The sequence below is a fragment of the Ambystoma mexicanum genome, chromosome 1p, assembly GCF_040938575.1.
Source record: "Ambystoma mexicanum isolate Mex_15411 chromosome 1p, UKY_AmexF1_1, whole genome shotgun sequence".
Classification (NCBI taxonomy): domain Eukaryota; kingdom Metazoa; phylum Chordata; class Amphibia; order Caudata; family Ambystomatidae; genus Ambystoma; species Ambystoma mexicanum.
The window spans coordinates 1322273361-1322291011 of NC_090921.1; the positions used below are offsets into that span (position 1 = coordinate 1322273361).

The window sequence follows — 17651 nt, forward strand, 5'->3', positions numbered from 1 at the left end:
AGCCAGGCTACACAACAAGTTGTAAGTCCCCTTGGTGTTACAGTACCTTTGGTTAGAGGAAATGGTTCCAGCTGGCTTCTGTTCCTGTACAGTTCTGCAGATCCTGTTGTTCCTGGGCCTCAGTTGTTGGGACAAGAGGGAGGACGTCTGCGGGACTTCTGCACTGCAAGGGGAAGGTTGGTGGCAGCAATGGGCAAACTTCAATTCTTTGGCACTTTTCGGTTTCAACTCCTCGTCTCTATAGCAAATGGCAACACCACTGTTCTACCATACCACTTCAGATTTTCCTCGCATTTGGGGTCCAGCACTCTATTGAGGTGCTTCAGGCTTGGTCAGTCCTGCTTCCTGGGAGTCCGGAGGATCTTCCTGGAGCTCGGGTACGATTTAAAGCCACTCATTCGATTCTGGTGTTCCTCTCCCTGGCACTTCAGTTCCTGCAGAAGCAATGGAAGTACATCCAGCTCCGAGAGGATTTCCAGATGAGCTTGTCTAGGGGTTGATTGGTCCCACCAACCCAAAGGGGGAGAAGTTGTCCTTTGCAGGGCTTCTCTAGTCAAGGTGAATTCGGAGCTTCAGCACAGCCGCAGGGCTTCACCGGGCAAGCCAACTGTCCAGGAGTTGCAGAAGGCTCCTCTCCCAAGTTCTTCGGATTCCTTTGTCCAGTGGTCGACTCTGCCTTCCAAGCCAAAAGCCCTGCCATTTATGCAGTTTCTCCAATTCATTCACAGCCTAGCTGTCCATCACCCAGCAGGGTGACTGTCTTCCGAGGACAGCATCATCCTTTGATACATTCCTGTAACCAAGGAGACGAAGCCCAGGGAGTTTCGGGCACCTTCCTCACTTCCTGCCCCTGCCAGACATGCTGGAGCCAGAGGCGGGCCTCACTCCTAAATCCTATCAAAGACCAAAAGAACAAAGGAACCAAACCTGGTTTGGTGCCAGAGTAGATCGCAAAAAGGACCTTTCCAACAAGAAATGGTGAAAAAAGATGACCAGGGCCATTTTGACAAAATGGGCCCCCATTGGGTGTTTAACTGCAGCTGCAATTGCAGCCCGCGGTAAAAACACACAATGGTAGTGAAAAGTAAACCACTGCCACCAGCCATTAATTGTAGAAGGGGTTACATAAAAAAGGTACCCCCTCCATCACCCTATTGTAAGATAGTGTGTGTGCTGGGTCTAGAAAGTTACAAAATGTAAGTAAAGTCAATTTCACTTCACTGCTCTTGGAAACAGTAGTTTTCCCCCAAGAGAAGGTATTTACACCTTTGTGGAAATCTAAGAGACTTCTCTGTGCCACTGCACTGAAGGTGCTGTGTGTCACAATGCAAAGATGATGCCTATGGAATTTGTCAGGCTCCAAAGTCAAAGGAAACAGTTCAAATCACAGAAAAATACATTAGAGAGTGGGAAAAAGGTCTCTCACACTCCACGTTAGAAATTAAATGTCCTAAAGTCCAACAAAAGAGCTGGGGGTTTCTAAGGTAGCACATTTCTGAAAATTCTCTGTAACAGTCTGTCCGTGGCCCCACCCATCAGGCTGCCACTATTCCCGGACCTTCTCACAAGAGGGGGAGCAGCGATTCTGCACCACGTCCCGGAATCGCTGATCCTGATGGCATGGCTCTTGCAGCCCTATAGTTTGGAGGTTATGACTCTCAAGAACTCTCCCCTTTTATGACTAAATTCGTCATTAACTCGGGGGGTAAGTTCCTGATTCTCAGTTGTTTCCACACTACTTAAGAAAGCCAGCCTTGACCCGGAGGACTATAACAACTATGGCCCAATTGCTGGTCTCCTCTGGCTGGGAAAAGTTTTGGAAAAGGTTGTCACTAGTCAGCTGCAGAATTATATTGAAGTTAATGGTCTCCTCCACCCTTTACAGTCTGGTTTTTGCCCCAAGCATGGGATGAGCTGGTGCTGTTGACAGTATGGGACGAGCTGCTCCGGGCAGGGGATGTAGGTAAACTATCCCTGCTTGTGATGATCGACCTGTTGGGCGCGTTTGATACGGTGGACCATGGAATTTTGTTGGACCACTTGAAAAGTTTTGTAAAGGTAGATTCTTGTGCTGTTGATTGGTTTACCGCATTTCTTACTGGGCCGTAGACAATATGTACAGATGGGTGGTTTCATTTCTGAAATCATTCTTCAATGTTGTGGCGTCCCACATGGATCGGCACTTTCTCTGCGCTCTAATGCATATCCTGGAGAAATATCCTCTTCAATTTCATTCTTATGCTGATGATACTCAGTTGTACATTAGATTCGATTTATTTATTTCATTTCGTTACACGCCCAACCCTTCGGGTATCACGCGTAGGTTACATGAATACTTGGTGCTTGGTTGGTGCATATAGGTAAATATGTAAACACAGTTTTGATTCTTAATGAGTTATACATATCATATACATAGAATTACAAAGTCAAGCAGTATTGGTCCTTAATGGGTTATACGTATCATTTACATAGGGTTACAGAGTCAGACAGGGCTTAGTAGTACTTGCAGTGTATAAAATTATAATCTTACAGCAAGTATATACTTTCAGATTTGGTTATTGTGCTATAGATTTTTAGAATTTGTTGAAAAGCCAGGTTTTGAGGGATTTCTTGAATTTGGGGAAGGACGACTCATTGGTGATGGCGGATGGAAGTGAGTGCCAAATTCTGGCGTCTGCTATTGGGAAACTGGAGTTACCTGTTCTCAAATACTTAAAGCGGGGTATGCAAAGGAGTGTGTATGTCTTGGAAGATGATGTGGAAGATACTATTGCTGTGGTGAGCAAGTGTTTGTAAGAGATTGGCGTGTGGATGGAAAGAAATTGCTTCAACTTAATCAAAAAAAAAAAACTGAAGTGATTTTATTTGGCCCGAAGCACCTGCTTGAGGGGAACAAGTTGCCCTCCACCGCCCCACTTTTTGGGGATACTCTTAAATATGCTACCAAGTTAAAGAATCTTGGCTGTGTTTGGCAGAGTGATCTGGGCTGTAATGGTCATGTCTCATCGAAAAAACAGTCAGTGTTCTATAATATTCGTTTTCTACTCCAAGCACTACCTTATGTACCTGACCCTAACCGTGCAATGGTTGTGGGAGCTTTGGTGAAATCCAAATTATATTATTGCAACAGACTTCTGGCCAGAGCCCCTGCCAAACAGATTCACTGCCTGAAAAGAGCCCAAAATGCAGGAGTAAGACTGGTCTTTGGTGTTGCCAAGAATTCGCCAATCTCAGATCTTCGGTCACTGCATTGGCTGGCAGTGGAAGACTGCATACAATTTAAGATCGTGTGCCTGGTCTATAAATGTATCAATGGGTTGGGTTGGCACCAATCTATTTAATAAACAAATTGAAGCAATATCGCTCGACTCGGGCCTTAAGATCGGAAGATCAATGTTTACTTATCATTCCTAGGTCCAAGTGTGTCTCACGAGGAGATTGTAGTTTTTCAGTTGCTGGACCAAGATTATGGAATAGCCTCCCACCTAATTTAAGAAGAGCAGATTCCTTATCAATCTGCAGAGCAGGTTTAAAAACGTACTTGTTTAACTATGGCTACCCTAAAACTATATTTGCTCATCTCACTGATCTTGTGTTTTAGTTCATGGTTCCAACTCCACCAGGATATGATTCAGTTGTTTGTGCGCACAATACAAATAACTCAAATCATGCTTTACCTTGGGTATGTAAGGACATCCTGGCCTGGGCCAGAGTCTCGTCAACGTTGAAGTGCTACGGCCATAAATGGAAGCGCTTCTCTGTGTGTTGCCGGGCTCAGAAGATTACCCCTCTGCATGTCTCATGCATCTATCAAGGGGCATCTTGCCACCGTATCACGGTACACCACGTCTCCGGGTAAACCTTCGCTGTGGTCGCACAGACTCATCAAGGGGCTCTTCATGACTTTTCCGCCAGTGAAGGCTCCTGCCCTGGCTTGGGAGCTGAATGTGTGGGAGCTCCTTTTGAGCCTATGCATCCAGTCCCATGCAAGTTTCTCTTGTGGAAGACAGCCTTCCTCGTGACTATCGCCTTGGCCAGGTGGGTCTGGGAGATCCAGCACCTGTCTTGCAAGCAGCCTTACTTGTCTTTCCACGCTTCAAGGGTTGTACTGCATACACACCCCTTTATGCCAAATGTACCGTCCAAATGCCTCCTCGACCAACATTTGGTGTTACCTGTCTCCTACCCGAATCTGTTGACACCAGCGCAGAGGGCCTTGCATTTGCTGGACATTGCTCATGCCTTGAAGTTCTATGTGGCATGTACAAAGTGTTCGGAAGACTTCTCAGTTGTTCATCAACTTTGGACCTTTAAATCACATTTGAAGGCTTCCATCTCTAGGTGGCTCTCCGGCTGCATCATGCACAGTCATCGACTGGCTAGCAGGCTGCTGCCATGCTAGCTGAAAGCCCACTCCACCAGAGCCATTGAAGCAACAACAGCGTTTCTCTGTGTGCCCCTGCTCGACATCTGCAGGGCTGCTATGTGGAGGTCCGTGCACACCTGCACAAGATTCTACTGCGTCGATGGGGATTCCAGGGAGGAGTCCTGAGTCGGCCAAGCGGTGCTGTGCAACCTGTTTGTTTGAGTTGAGTCTGTTCCAGAGGTGTGTGTTTATTGCTTCTGTTGAACCTTGCCACTTCCTGTGGTTGTGCATATTCACTGCTGTGTAATAGTTATTCATAAGCATGTGAATCCATGCCAGACCCCATGCTGGAGAAGGTTTAAGTTACTTACTTATAACTATTGTTCTCCAGATTGGGTCTGGCATGGATTCACATGCAAACCCTCCCTCCTTCCGCTCTGTGACTCTCTTGGTTTATACTGCCACTTTACGTGCTTACCAAATCTGAAGCTGGCCACTGGGGGTGGAGCTTAGGGGAAGGACTGATATTGGATGGGGCAGTATGCCCCAGAGGACAGTGATTGGTTTAGCGGAGAAATACAGTTTTAAAGTGAACGTGAAACTGTTTTTTCTTTTACTGAGGATTCCCTGCCTGACGACAGGGAATATTCATATGTATGTGAGTCCATGCTGGAGAACAATAGTTACAGGTAAGTAACTTTTTTTTAACATACCTTGTGGAGACCAGGTGTGTGTGTGTGTGCTCTCACATAAATTGCTACTTCCTATTGTCCTATGCATATATCTTTAAAGAAGCGGGGAACTGGTAAGTATTGGCGTCCAAATGTGACATTACTCCTGGTCCATTTTCATTTCCTCCTCAATAATAGCTAGACCCTAATGTTGGTCTACTGGCTTTGTTCTGGTGGTTTCCTTGTGTCATGTAGTGCAGCCACCTCTGGACAACAGGATCCTTCAGGGGTGGATCTCTGTGTCCAGAGACTGGCTTTAAATATGTGAATGTAAAAATTACACTGTCAAAGTTCTGAGGGATCTTCATCCACCAACCTGTTCTCTTCCACTGCTGCTATGACCTGTAATAACATCCCTAGAGGTGAATGAAGGATGTTAGGACAGTTTACAGATGCATTTCATTGGTTAATATGCAGGCCCCTCTGTTACCTGGGTTTCATTATTATTTCCCATGTTTTCTTTGTTGCTGGTAAACATCTACTGTTTGAGTATTCTGCTGCCTCTTTCAGATATGGCGTAATATATCCAAATGTCACTTAAATAGACATGCGTCATTTCTATTTTGGATGGTATCCGTCCACTTGGGTAAAATCTGTAAGTATATTCCTTTTTTTCTATTCCTGTGCATCCTTGGCTCATCATACTACAAATGTTTTTGTCTTGCAGAAAGGAGTCAGCGTTGCCACCTTCAAGCAGCACACTGCACCTATTACGTCTGTGGAGTGGCATCCCTCTGATGGTGGAGTGCTGGCAGCGGCAGGTGCTGATGATCAGATCACACAGTGGGACCTGGCAGTGGAGCGGGACCAGGAGAAGGAGGCGGAGGGAGATGCAGAGGACCCAACACTGGCTAGCATACCCCCACAGCTCCTATTTGTACACCAGGGTGAGAAGGACATAAAGGAATTGCACTGGCACCCACAGTGCCCAGGTGTGCTAATCAGTACGGCCCTATCAGGATTCAACGTCTTCAAAACCATCAGCGTATGAGCGAGACTCCAACTGAAGGACCTTAGTGCAGTTTGTGATTGGTTGCACTGCCCGACATTAATATCTGGATAAGAATATTCTAAGAAAAAAATATTTTTGTAAACCGACTCTGTCTTATACACTTCACCCGTTAAACTGCTCCATTGTCTACTTCCATACAGTGTATCGTTTTGTGCTCAAGACATAGCCTGACGGTGAGCCGTAAATATTTGCCAAGCTTAATGGTGATTACCATTTGTGAGTTTGTAGAGACCTTGATGTGTTACTTTAAGAGACAATGCACTGGCTTTACAGTAAAAACTATTTAAATAACGGATCGCATTATCTGCACTATAAGGAATTCCCATTCAGTATCACCTCTTGGTATCCTCTGCTTTTCCTGCTGCTAGTCAATGTTCCACAATGCTAAACAAATTCTCAAACGTGGGTGTGCTGGATAACATGGGTAGATTAACCTTCTATCCATCATCTGCACACATTATGTCATATGCAACGGAACTCACAGCCTGATTCATGGAATTATGTGCGTGAAAAACGCAGATTTGCGCGCCTTCCTGCCCGAAAATCCCCATACTTCAAACAGGGATTTTCGGGCAGAAAGGCACGCAAATCTGTGTTTTTCACGCCAAATAATTCCATGAATCAGGCAATAAGTGTCTTTTTCATGCCGAAGAGAGAACCTCACTGAATCACATGTGTGGGTTTAAGCATTTTTAAGCAAAGCAGCTAGATACATTTTGGAATGGAATCCAACCACATGCACAACACTGACTATATGCACTCTGCCTTGCTCATGCCCCTTGCCTACCTTGGTGAGCAAGTTGCTGCCTCCTTTCTGTGCTACCTACGAAGGAGTATTTGGCTTTGACCTAGTCTGTCATTGTCTGCTGGATTCAGTTCATTAAAACAAGCTCATCATTATATCACAATAGAAACGCATGCTATTCTAAAACCACAACATGGACAACGAACAGGAAGGATTACAGAAACAGTTGACAAATGATTTCAAACGACTATCATAATCTACAAAGAACTACATTGGTGCAAAATCAAAATACCCTCCTGATGGGTAGGTATCTCCAGGACATTAACACATCTGGCTATGTGTTCATGAAACGTCATTGAAATGTACCACAAAATAAACCGTTAATTCCAACAACGTGCCATTTCTAAACATTTTAGATCAGCAACAATGCCCGAGTCCTCTGTTCCTTTCCCTGATTTAATTACTTTTACAGGTTCTCTTTATAATCTGCCACGATTCCCCTCTAGTACAAGTATTAAAATATTGTTACTGGAATGCAAAGGAGAATTTACAGAGGATTGGGCTGCATGTGCTGTTTCATTATGGGGGCGGTCACAGAACTCCAATGAAGAACATAAAGCTGTTCTGTGCCAGGATGCAGTAGGGTGTTGCAGGCCATTCTTTGGGTGCCTTTGCAGAGTTCTGAGAGATTTCAGAACGTGAATGGCATGCTGTGCTGTCCCCACTCAGAAATGCAGACCGAATGTGTCTTGGCAATGGACCGCTTTTGTGCTGCAGATCTACAATGAGTGACCTTGGAAGAGCTATTTTTGTTTTTGTTGCCGAAAGAAAATATTCCTCTTAGGTTTATAAGTGGCGGTACTTTACACAATTCTTTAAGTTGTGAGTAAAGTTATATATTTTAGGATTTGAAGTTCAATTTCCCAATGGGAGTATGTTTTTGTGCGACTAAAAATGTTTTGCAACTCTAACCCTACAGCAGAACAGTACCTATTCAGATCAGGCAGTTACAACAGTGAAGCTTTTTCCTAAGGCACTGCTCTGCTGGTACCAATGCTCCAATCTGATCTGTAGGTGTTTGTGGAAGTAGAAGAGTGACCTCTGTACTTGTTTCCCATTCTTTAAAAAAATATGTTTTACTCCATTTTGTTTTTACCTATTTTTTAGTGAGGAATGTGTTGGAACACTGCTTACCTGCAGGACTGTTTGAGTACATTACTACATTGACTCAGAACAGGCACACTGTGAGGTGGCATGTGGCATAAGCCTAGGAGCAGGCCCAATGTTATTGTTTAATGTTCATTTGTTTGTGCTTCTGCTACTCTGTTAGTGGGAAAATCTGCCTTCTAGTATGACGTGTAACGTTTAAGATTGCTGTACTGGATCCATACTGAGAATATCAGGAGACGTGCTTGTGATTTTCTGCTTCCAAACCAAATCGTGTGAGGCACTGAGACAATGACTAGAACTGTATGCTGAATAGAGATGTGGAAAATAAAATCAATTGACCATTTGTATAGTGCATTTCTCAAAACAGTCACTTAGGTTTCTCATTTTGGGAGGATAAAATGACTGGTTGACTTTCTAATGATTGAAACCAGTCACACCAAACTCTTTATTTGATCCACATTGAGCTTCTGTGTGCCCATTAGTTTTGAAAAACATTAAAGTACCAGGAGTGAGTTCAAGCTGGGTATTTTCCCCTCTCGCTGAACGCTTACACCTTAGAAATACCCCCCTCTATTTGCTGGACCCATTTTAGCAGTGTGGCTTTAGTGATAAATTCCCAGAATGTTGGCATTGTTGTGATCTATTCCAGAGACAGTCTGGGGGTAAGATTGGGAATGAACTTGTTGCATCAGGGAATTGAATCTAAATATGCTTTTATTAAGGCCTGGGATAAAATATGAACTGGCAGGGTTGTTGGAATGACCAGAAACTGAAGAGTTTCTTCTTGAGAAGGCTAAAAATCAAAAACTGACTGCATTAACCTTTGGATAAATGACTTTGTACCAGTGGACTTAAATGGATAAAATCCCAGAGTTCTGTTTCAATAGGCGAATAGGATGAGAAATAATCTGGGAAGTCTGAAGATTTTGTTGTTGTGAAGGTGGCACTGTAGCGTCCAAGATATCGAGAGTATAGGTTTTTCTTCCAACACTTCAGCAGGCTCCTTTTTCTTTTTCTGTCTTGCAGGATAGCCTCTTAAGTTGGCTCAGGACTAGATGGGCCACAAAAGAATGGGTAATCCTTTCCGGTGTAATCTCTAGGCTTTACCATTGACTGGGAACTCTCATTCAAGCCATTACATACTCAAAAAAATAAAACCTGGCCAGATATCAAATAGCCTTCCTGTGCCAAATAAATCCCTTCTTACCACCCACCTGCTGTCTTATCTCTAGTAGTGAGAGACTTGGACGAGGGGAATACGCTCCTCACATGCGTCTGTAATTTAGCACTCGTCACACAAAGTGGTTCACCATGCTGCAACCAGACTAATTGCTTGGATCAATGCGTTTGAGTATCTCTCCCATGCTCGGGGAACGTCACTTTCTTCTTCAAAAACCTGCCCAGACTTTCTTCAAAAGGGCCCTCTTTTCATCCAAGGCATTATTTAGCTATTGTAATACCTTAGCTGGCTTGGAAGTAGTTCGTGGGTAGTCTGCAAAAATAACAGAAGATGCTTTGTTGCAAGACTGAAAATCAAAAACTGCCAGAGAGAACCAGACAACAGGCCTTCACCTGTTGTGCAACAGAACTGTGAAATGGAATCCCACTAGGCATTTGCATGGCTGTAATGCTACTACAGTTCTGTAAAGAACCTACTGTTCAGACTGTTACTTGGCTAGTCTGCCAACCACTACCGACCTAGCTAGCCAGCAGATCCTCCCTTTGTCACCCAAGGAGTAGTATGTTTATTCGGAGTTATATCCATAAACCAATAAGAAGCAATAGGCAATTAAGCAATGTACAATTACAAATAAAACCAATTTGGACATTTTCAATTAAAATAATACAACTCTAGATGCTCAACAAAGAGTAACAAAATCTCTCTCTTACAATATATAAAGATAATTCACTGTTAAATGGAAACCTTTAAAGTGCCTTGTGATAAGTATTGACATGGGCTAAATATGTAAAAGAATTTATAAAAACTCCAGATCTGTCACCCGATTGATTTGATTACTGAATGGCAATAGTTGTCCTAACTGGAAGTGACCATGAAACCAGTGACTAATTGATCCATGACAAATGGATAAAAAAGCAGTGTGGCATTACCTAATACTGTTAGATCTTAGTATGGGATTTCTAGTTCTTCGCCCAAGGTCCCTATATTTCCTACAAACAAAGATGATTTGGAAAGAAATTTCGTCTATATTTAAGCAAAATGGCCAGGTGCAAATGGATCTTGCACTACTGTTCAAATTAAGATTTTTGTATGTCATTAAGCAGCTGATTCTTAATATGGTAATCAAGACTTCCGGCCATTACATTTGGAATGCATGTTAAAAAGTAGCTGGGATTCAGGTTTGATGATATTGCCTTAATTGCCTGATTAAGAAGTTTGTCATCACCTGAACTTTCCCTGTTAAGTTCATACCATTTCCTTAGGGTTGTAATGGTCTCAGATGGTCTCAAGCCAGTATTAAAATAAACCCTCCCCTGAGAAATGTTTCTCCCGCTATAAGAATATGTCCTCCCATGTGACATCCTCAACTCTCTTGCAGTTTGTACCCTTATAATCATGTAGTGCCTCCCCCGTTACGGGGAGACACTGTAGCAGAAGAAACCCTCCCTTTGATGGTGGGGAATGTGCAGCAGGCTAAACTGTCCCTCTTGAAGAGGAGCCTGCAGCAGAACAAACTCTCCCCGTTCATAAGAGTCTCTTTCAGAATAAACTCTGCCTTTAAGTGGCAGATTCTATCTGAATGTACCCACTTCGAAGGGAGATACTTTCTAGCAGAATAAACTCTGCTCCTTCATGGAGTAAACTCTGTATTTATGTAAACTCTGCCTTAAAAGAGAGATTTTGTAGCAGGACGAACACACTACCTTGAAGGGGGGGAGGGATCACTGTGTATCTGAATAACCCTCCTGAATTGATTGGGTAGATTCTGTATCAGAATAAACTCTCTCCAACTTAAAGGGGGGGTGACTCAATTTCAGAATCCCTTGATGAGGGAGAATCTGTATCAGAAATGCACTCTTAAAGGTTGGGGGGTGGGATTCCATATTGGAATAAACTGTCCCCATTGATGTGGGGGACGTGGGAATCCTTGTAGCAGACACAATTGTTACCATTGGACAAGGATAGGCTATATCAAAATAAACGACACCCCTTGGAGGTGGGTGAACCTTATAACCTTAAACTATCCCCTTGACTGGAAGGCTCCATAGCAGAAAAAAACTCTTCCCCCTAGAAGGAGGAGCCTTGTAGCAGTATAAAACCCCTCACTTAAAGGGGGGAACTAGATTTCAGAATAAACTGTTGAAGGGGAGACTGTTTCAGAATTAACTCTTCCCCCTTGATGGGGGGCAAGGGGACACTATAGCAGAATAAATTCTCCTCTGTGGTGGGGAGTGTTAGAACTGATTTTCTATACTCTGGCCTGGTGGAGAGATGTATAGAAGGCCAGCCTATATTGTGACGGGGACAACTCTGGGGAACTGTAGCCAAGGCAGTTCGGGTAGCAGTGACAGGCGGTCTAGGTTAAGATCGTCAGAGGTGGCAAGCTTGTAAGGGGGCCACAATGGGAATCACAAATTACACTTAGACAGGATGTATAAAAATACAATTATTATTTATTGGCCAAAACACACTATAGAAAAATGACTACTGGCAAGTAGTTTTCACACAACACTAATAAACATAGATAAATGTATAAATTCATTTACTGTATAATACATATCACAAACTCCTGAAAAGGAAGGCTTAGATTAGTAGTATGCACTCTAGGACTGCAGAGAATGATCCCTAACTTGCATTGTCAGCCCCAAGTTGTGGGGCCTTTTGCCCAATAGTTCAGGTAAAAGTTCCACAGAATCTTTGAAACAAGAAAAAATGCAGGTAGGCTCTCTGGGGTCCAGTGAAGGGTTCTTATGGTTAGAGTATGAGTTAAACTAGCTAACAGAAGTAGCCTCAATGTTCACAAGTCTTGCACAAGCAAGTAATGCCAAAGCCAAAAGTGTTTGAATAAAGATTTATTAAATGCCCATTGACTTATTTGTATTTATTTTATTTATAGAGCGCACCAGGCCCTTAAGCATTCGGGCGCATAGTTTAGTTACAACAAGATAAGGCAAACGGAACATTACAAATTACACTTTACAGATTACAAATTACACTTTAGATTACAGTTATATACATAAAGCAGTTACCGGGTGAGCAGAAGATCATACATATATACATGAAATGGGGTCAAGGGGCTAGTGCATCGGGGGTGGTTGGCTCGTAGATGATGGGTCTTGGGCGGTTAGCCAAGCTTTGGCCATGTTTTTGAATCTGTGGAAGGAGGGTTCAGCTCTTAGCAAGATAGGGAGCGAGTTCCAAAGTTTCGCCGCCATTACAGGGAAGCTAGCTCCGCCTGATCTTTGAAGGTTGAAGCATGGTATGGAAAGGCAGTTAGTCTGAGCAGTTCTGCAGGGTCTATTAGTGTTGTGGAAGGCAAATCTGTTAGCTAAGTAGCAGGGTGCTTGGCTGGAAAGGCACTTGTGAGTGAGGGCAAGTGTTCTCAGTGTAATTCGTTGAGGGACCGAGAGCCAGCGTAAATTGCGTCTGGCGTCTGAGATGTGTTGGTTCCTGGGGATGTTGAGTGCTGCTCTAATGGCATTATTTTGGATGATTTGTAGCTCGTTTAGGTAACATTGGTCAGTGCCCAAATGGAGGGCATTACAATAGTCAATTTTGACAACACGAGCGTCCTGGCAAGTGTGGCACAGTTGGCTGGTGATAGGAAGGGGGGACTAGCTGTAATGAGCCTATAGGTGTATGCTGCTGTAGAGGAGACTGCATTGGTTTGTCTGACCGAGGAAAGAGTGGAGTCGATGTAAATCCCTAGCGTTTTAGTGTCCTTGGGGGCCTTGATAGTGTTACCGTCGATGAAGGATTGGACCGCATGGGCCAGTTTGGATAGTTTTTGAAGAGAGCCGAGAATGAGGAGCTCTGTCTTCTCGTCATTCAGACAAAGTCCGTGCTGCGCCATCCAGGCTTGGATGACTTGGTAGATGGCATTCACAGAGCGAGTCAGAGGTGTAATCTCCTGCGATTGGAATGAGTATCTGGGTGTCGTCAGCATAATTGGTATTTGTGACACCCAGATAGTCCAGAATATGAAATGGTGGTTTTGTGAACACGTTGTACAATGTGGGAGAGACACAAGAAGCTTGTGGTACCCCGCATGTGAATGGCGAAGGTGATGCTACTGCTAGGGGGGAAAAGACACGCATCGATCTGTTGTCCAGGAATTAACTGATCCATGCTGTGGCTTTATCAGAAAAATTAGCAGCTAGTTTAAGGTGTCGACACAGTATTTGATGATTGATGACATCAAAAGCTGCTGAGAGATCGAGAAGAAGTAGTAAAGCAAGTTTACCCTTGTCTCTTAAATCTTCGATCTGAGTTTTGAGGTCGATAAGGGCAGTTTCATTTGCGTGTCGCGGCCGAAACCCAGATTGCCTTAGACCCAGGAGTTTATTAGTTTCGAGGTAGTCTTGAATCTGTAGGTATGCAGCTCGGTCAAGGAGTTTTTGTAGCAACGGCACCGTGGTGATGGGCCTGTAGTTCGTAGGTATACTGGCATCCAAAGTGGGTTTTTTTTTAGGAGCGGGATAACCCAGGCATCCTTCAAATTGTCCGGTACGATCCCCGTACTGAAGGAGGAGTTGATGAGAGGTAATGAAGGGAGCTAGCTCGTGGGCAGCTTCCTTGATGATGGGTGCAGGGCAGAGGTCCCCTTGGCAGTTGGAAGGTTTAAGGCTATTGATAATATTTTCCCCTTCAGAGATGGATAGGGGTGAGAAGCTGAACGGAGTCAAAGAGCCTGGGATAGAGTTGTTCACAGTTGGGAGAGAGTTAGGTTGCAAGTTAGATTGTAGATTAGTCTGTTTATTGTTAATTTTGACTTGCCCGGTGGCAATCTTGCCAAGAAGAGCGTTTTGGATATTGGTGTACCAAGTGCTATCTTTGATGCAGGTGCCTTGACGGGGGTTTCCAATTCTTTTAAGATTCGGAAGAGTTCTTTAGTATTGGATTTGGCTTGCTCAGTCTGTTTGTTGTGTCTTTTTTCGCCTGGAGTATAGCTTCCTTGTAGTTTAATGTTGCTAGGACGATGCTAGATTTATTAGCTTCAGTAGGGTTACTCTTCCAGTGTGATTCAGCAATTCGGGAGTAATAATGGGAGTATAGGGGTAGGTAAGAAACTCCTTACCCTAAGGTAAGTACTCGATTCCTCCCCATATTTGGCAGGCCAAAGGAAGAGGGTCAGAGGTTGCTTCTCCCTCCTGAAAGTTGCAGTCTTCAATTTGAAGGGGTTGCAGGTTCGAGCTGATCTCAGGTTGGTATCTTTCACTGTTGCAAGGACTCTTGATGGATGAATTCAGCAAAACTCTATGCAGGACCCCTCTCAAGACTGCACTCTGGTCAGGTAAGTGATTTCAGATGTTGGTCATCGCAGCACGGCAACGTAAAGGGACTCGACAGCTGCGGTTGGACTTCCCCTCCTATCTCTGGTCCCCTTAGCACTAGGACGCTGACATTTCGTAGAGGTCAGTCTTGTAGGGCCAGCTGAGGATCCCCCAAGTTTCAAAACTTGGAATGATGACGCTGGCAGCACAGTTGGCCAATATCGGAGCTGGTCAGCCACAGGACGGTTCCGGGGAACTTCTGTCCTTTGCAGGGCACTGAGCAGATGTCGGGAATGGATGTTCCCTCCACTCTAAGGGTCTCAACTCCTTTGCTGGACTGCTAAAGATTTTCAGCAAGACAGGGCCCCGCCGGGACAGCAGCAGAAGCTGGTCGCCTGGCCTCCTTCAGTCAGGTCTCTGGTTTCTTGTCTGGTCTCGCAGCTGGATAGGATTTTTGGCTCCTTCAGGTTTCTCCAGGATCTCTGAAGAATGGGTGCAGGGGTCCTCTATCCTAAAAGCCAGGTAAGAGCCGAAACTCCCAATAGCAGGACTAGCTCACACACACTTGAGCAGTGGTCCAATCGGGACCACTGGTGGGAACACAGACACACTGAAACCAGTTTGTGCACTGGGACCAGACAGTTCCAGCCCACATCCAGCCAGCAAACACACACAGCTGCCAAAAGCTTTTGCTTTCCCGGGCACTGGAAGTCCTTGTAAGGATTTTCCTGGCCTCTCAAGTCCTCGTTCTCATATCTTGAACCCAGGGAAGGCTGGCAAACACCTATAGGAGTTCTTCACCTCCAGTGAGGTCCTGGGTACCCGTCTAGCTGGCAGAAAGGCAGGTCCTTCTCCAGCAGAAGTTCACCCCAATGTGCCGTATGGATGGTTGGGGAGGCCTCTTGCCTTGGATACCCAATCTTTATCTCACCGGCAGAGGGCTTTGGAATGTTTGACTCTCCCAAAAGAGGTCCAAAGGAGTTCTTATTTAATTCTTTGAAGTCCAAGAGTGAATTGAAAAATGAGTGGGAGACACCCTCTTTTATAGGCAGCGGTCAACAGTGATTGGACAAAACCAATCCTGTTTTAAGGCATCCAATCCCTGTCCTTAAAACAAGTGGTCCTTGCCTTCTGATATCCTACTGAAAGTGCTTTGTGCTAAAGGAAGAAGGGTACAGAAAGAAACAAAATGGAGGAAGCCTTCCCCACTTGTGCTGAGCTCCCTCTCTACACAAACCCTGCTCCCTTCTCAGACCCATAGCATCAAAAGACCTTTGCTATGCAACACCCTGGCGTGAGCCTAGTCCTTTTGCGGTGGATGTGCCTTTTGAGGCTGGTTTCCAAGGACAACCCCTGCTGAGGGGCTCTCTGTTGAGAGGCGTTATCTGACCTCACAGAGAATCAAAGGAAAGTCAGACTTTCTCTATCTTGCCCTGCTAGTGGTGGGGCTGGGCTGCTGACCAGAATACATATAACCCTTCCACAGCTGAGCTAGGCTCACCGCACTGGCGCATGTATGATATAAATAAGATGTGGCTTGTTATGTGAATTACCATTTGGGTATGGCTTTGTTTAACGATTAAATGGCTAGGAGAATAGTAATTCCTCGTGACTATGTGGTTTTGTAAGAGGTGCAGACTTTAAATGCAGCCTCTGTGCTGATGTGACTTGGCTGCCACAGCAGCTGACAAAAAGGTACCTGTGACATGTGAACCTGCGCTGTGCCACTGGAGGGCATGTGTAGATCAGGAGACTGATGCAGCAAGGCGCAGGTCCTATGCTTTTGGAATGGAGCTTATGATTAGCAGATACCTCTCTCTGAGATGACATTGCCTGCATCATTTTATACATTATTACAAATCAATAAAGCCAGGTCTTCTACACCCTTGCCAGGTGACATTTCCTCATACTCTTATCAGAATAAACCTGTCCACTTGATGGAGCCTCAGTAGCAAGATAAACTCTCAATCCTGAAGGGGAGACCCTGTATTAGAATAAAGACTATCACAATGAACTCTTCCCCTTTAATAGGGGAGACTCTGTAGCAGGTTAAAACCACAATGGGGCAGTCTCTGTAGCAGAATAGACCCTCCCACTGTATTAGAATAAACACTAGCAGAAAAATACTCATCCTTGATGGGGGAACCTCTGTAGCAGAACTAACTCTCCCCGAGGTGGGAAATCTAGCAGAATAAATTATTCTCGCTTGATGGCAAATCTCTAGAAAAATAATCTCTCTGCCTTGAAGTGGGAACTCTACATCAGAATACATTTCCCTCCATTGAGAGAAAGAGGCTATGTAGCAGAATAAAACATCTCTCTTGATGGGGAGAGGCTGTAGCAGAATAAAGTCTCCCACTTGAAGGGGAGCCTATTGGAATAAACTCTAAACTTTACCCCCTTGATGGGGGAGACTTTAGTGTAATAGTCTCCTCTTCAATGGGAGAGTTTATCAGAATAATTTCTCCTCCTTGATGTGGGAAACACTGAAGCTTAATAAACTCCCTCTTTGAGGGGACTACTATGAGAATACATCCTCTCTGTTGATGGGGGAGACCATCTAGCAGAATAAACTGTTCCTTTGTAGGGGAGCCTCTATATCAGAATACATTCAACTCTTTAGAGGGGGAGACTAACTGGTTAGAAAGTTGGAGTTGTGTGTGATTGCAGTTTGATTTTAGTGTTGGGCTCCTAACCTGAGATTAGAGATGATTGTATAGTGAATGTATTCAATGCCATCAGTAAGAAGCATACAATGAAGAATTGTTGGGGTCTGGATTGGTTTTCTATAGTATGGCTGTCTCCATTTGTAACAGGCTTGGAAGATGCCTATTGTGAGAAAGAGATTGAAAAGGGAGGGGGACATAAGGGAGCAGACATAAGAGGAGATGAAAGGTGCAGGCTCATTCATTATTTGTGGTTCAAATAGATCAACTGTAGTGGGGAATTGGTTGGCTGTGCAAAGATTGGGTATAGGCTCAGTGGAGGAGGTAGAAGAAAAATGGGATCGCAAGAAAAGGGTGAGGGAGATGGGAGATGGTAAGAAGGAGGTAGAGGGTGGGGGAGTAGAAGGGTACACCAGGCATTCTGTACTTTAGGTTCTGCAGATGTAAGATGCAAAGAAGTTAGCAGAGAGAAAGTAAGCTAAGAGTTTTGTTTTTGAGGGGAGAAAAT

At 44.4% G+C, this 17651-nt stretch overlaps 1 protein-coding gene across 1 annotated transcript in view; it reads left to right on the top strand.

Annotated features, from left to right (window-relative positions):
• The window catches only part of GRWD1 (glutamate rich WD repeat containing 1), a 183932-nt gene extending 171864 nt beyond the window's left edge, over nucleotides 1-12068 (top strand). Inside the window, exon 7 of the mRNA XM_069606631.1 lies at nucleotides 5765-12068. Within this exon, the coding sequence (XP_069462732.1) occupies nucleotides 5765-6088 (324 nt within the window). The 3' untranslated portion in view covers nucleotides 6089-12068. The remainder of the gene's footprint in view (nucleotides 1-5764) is intronic.
• Nucleotides 12069-17651: the final 5583 nt, after the last annotated feature.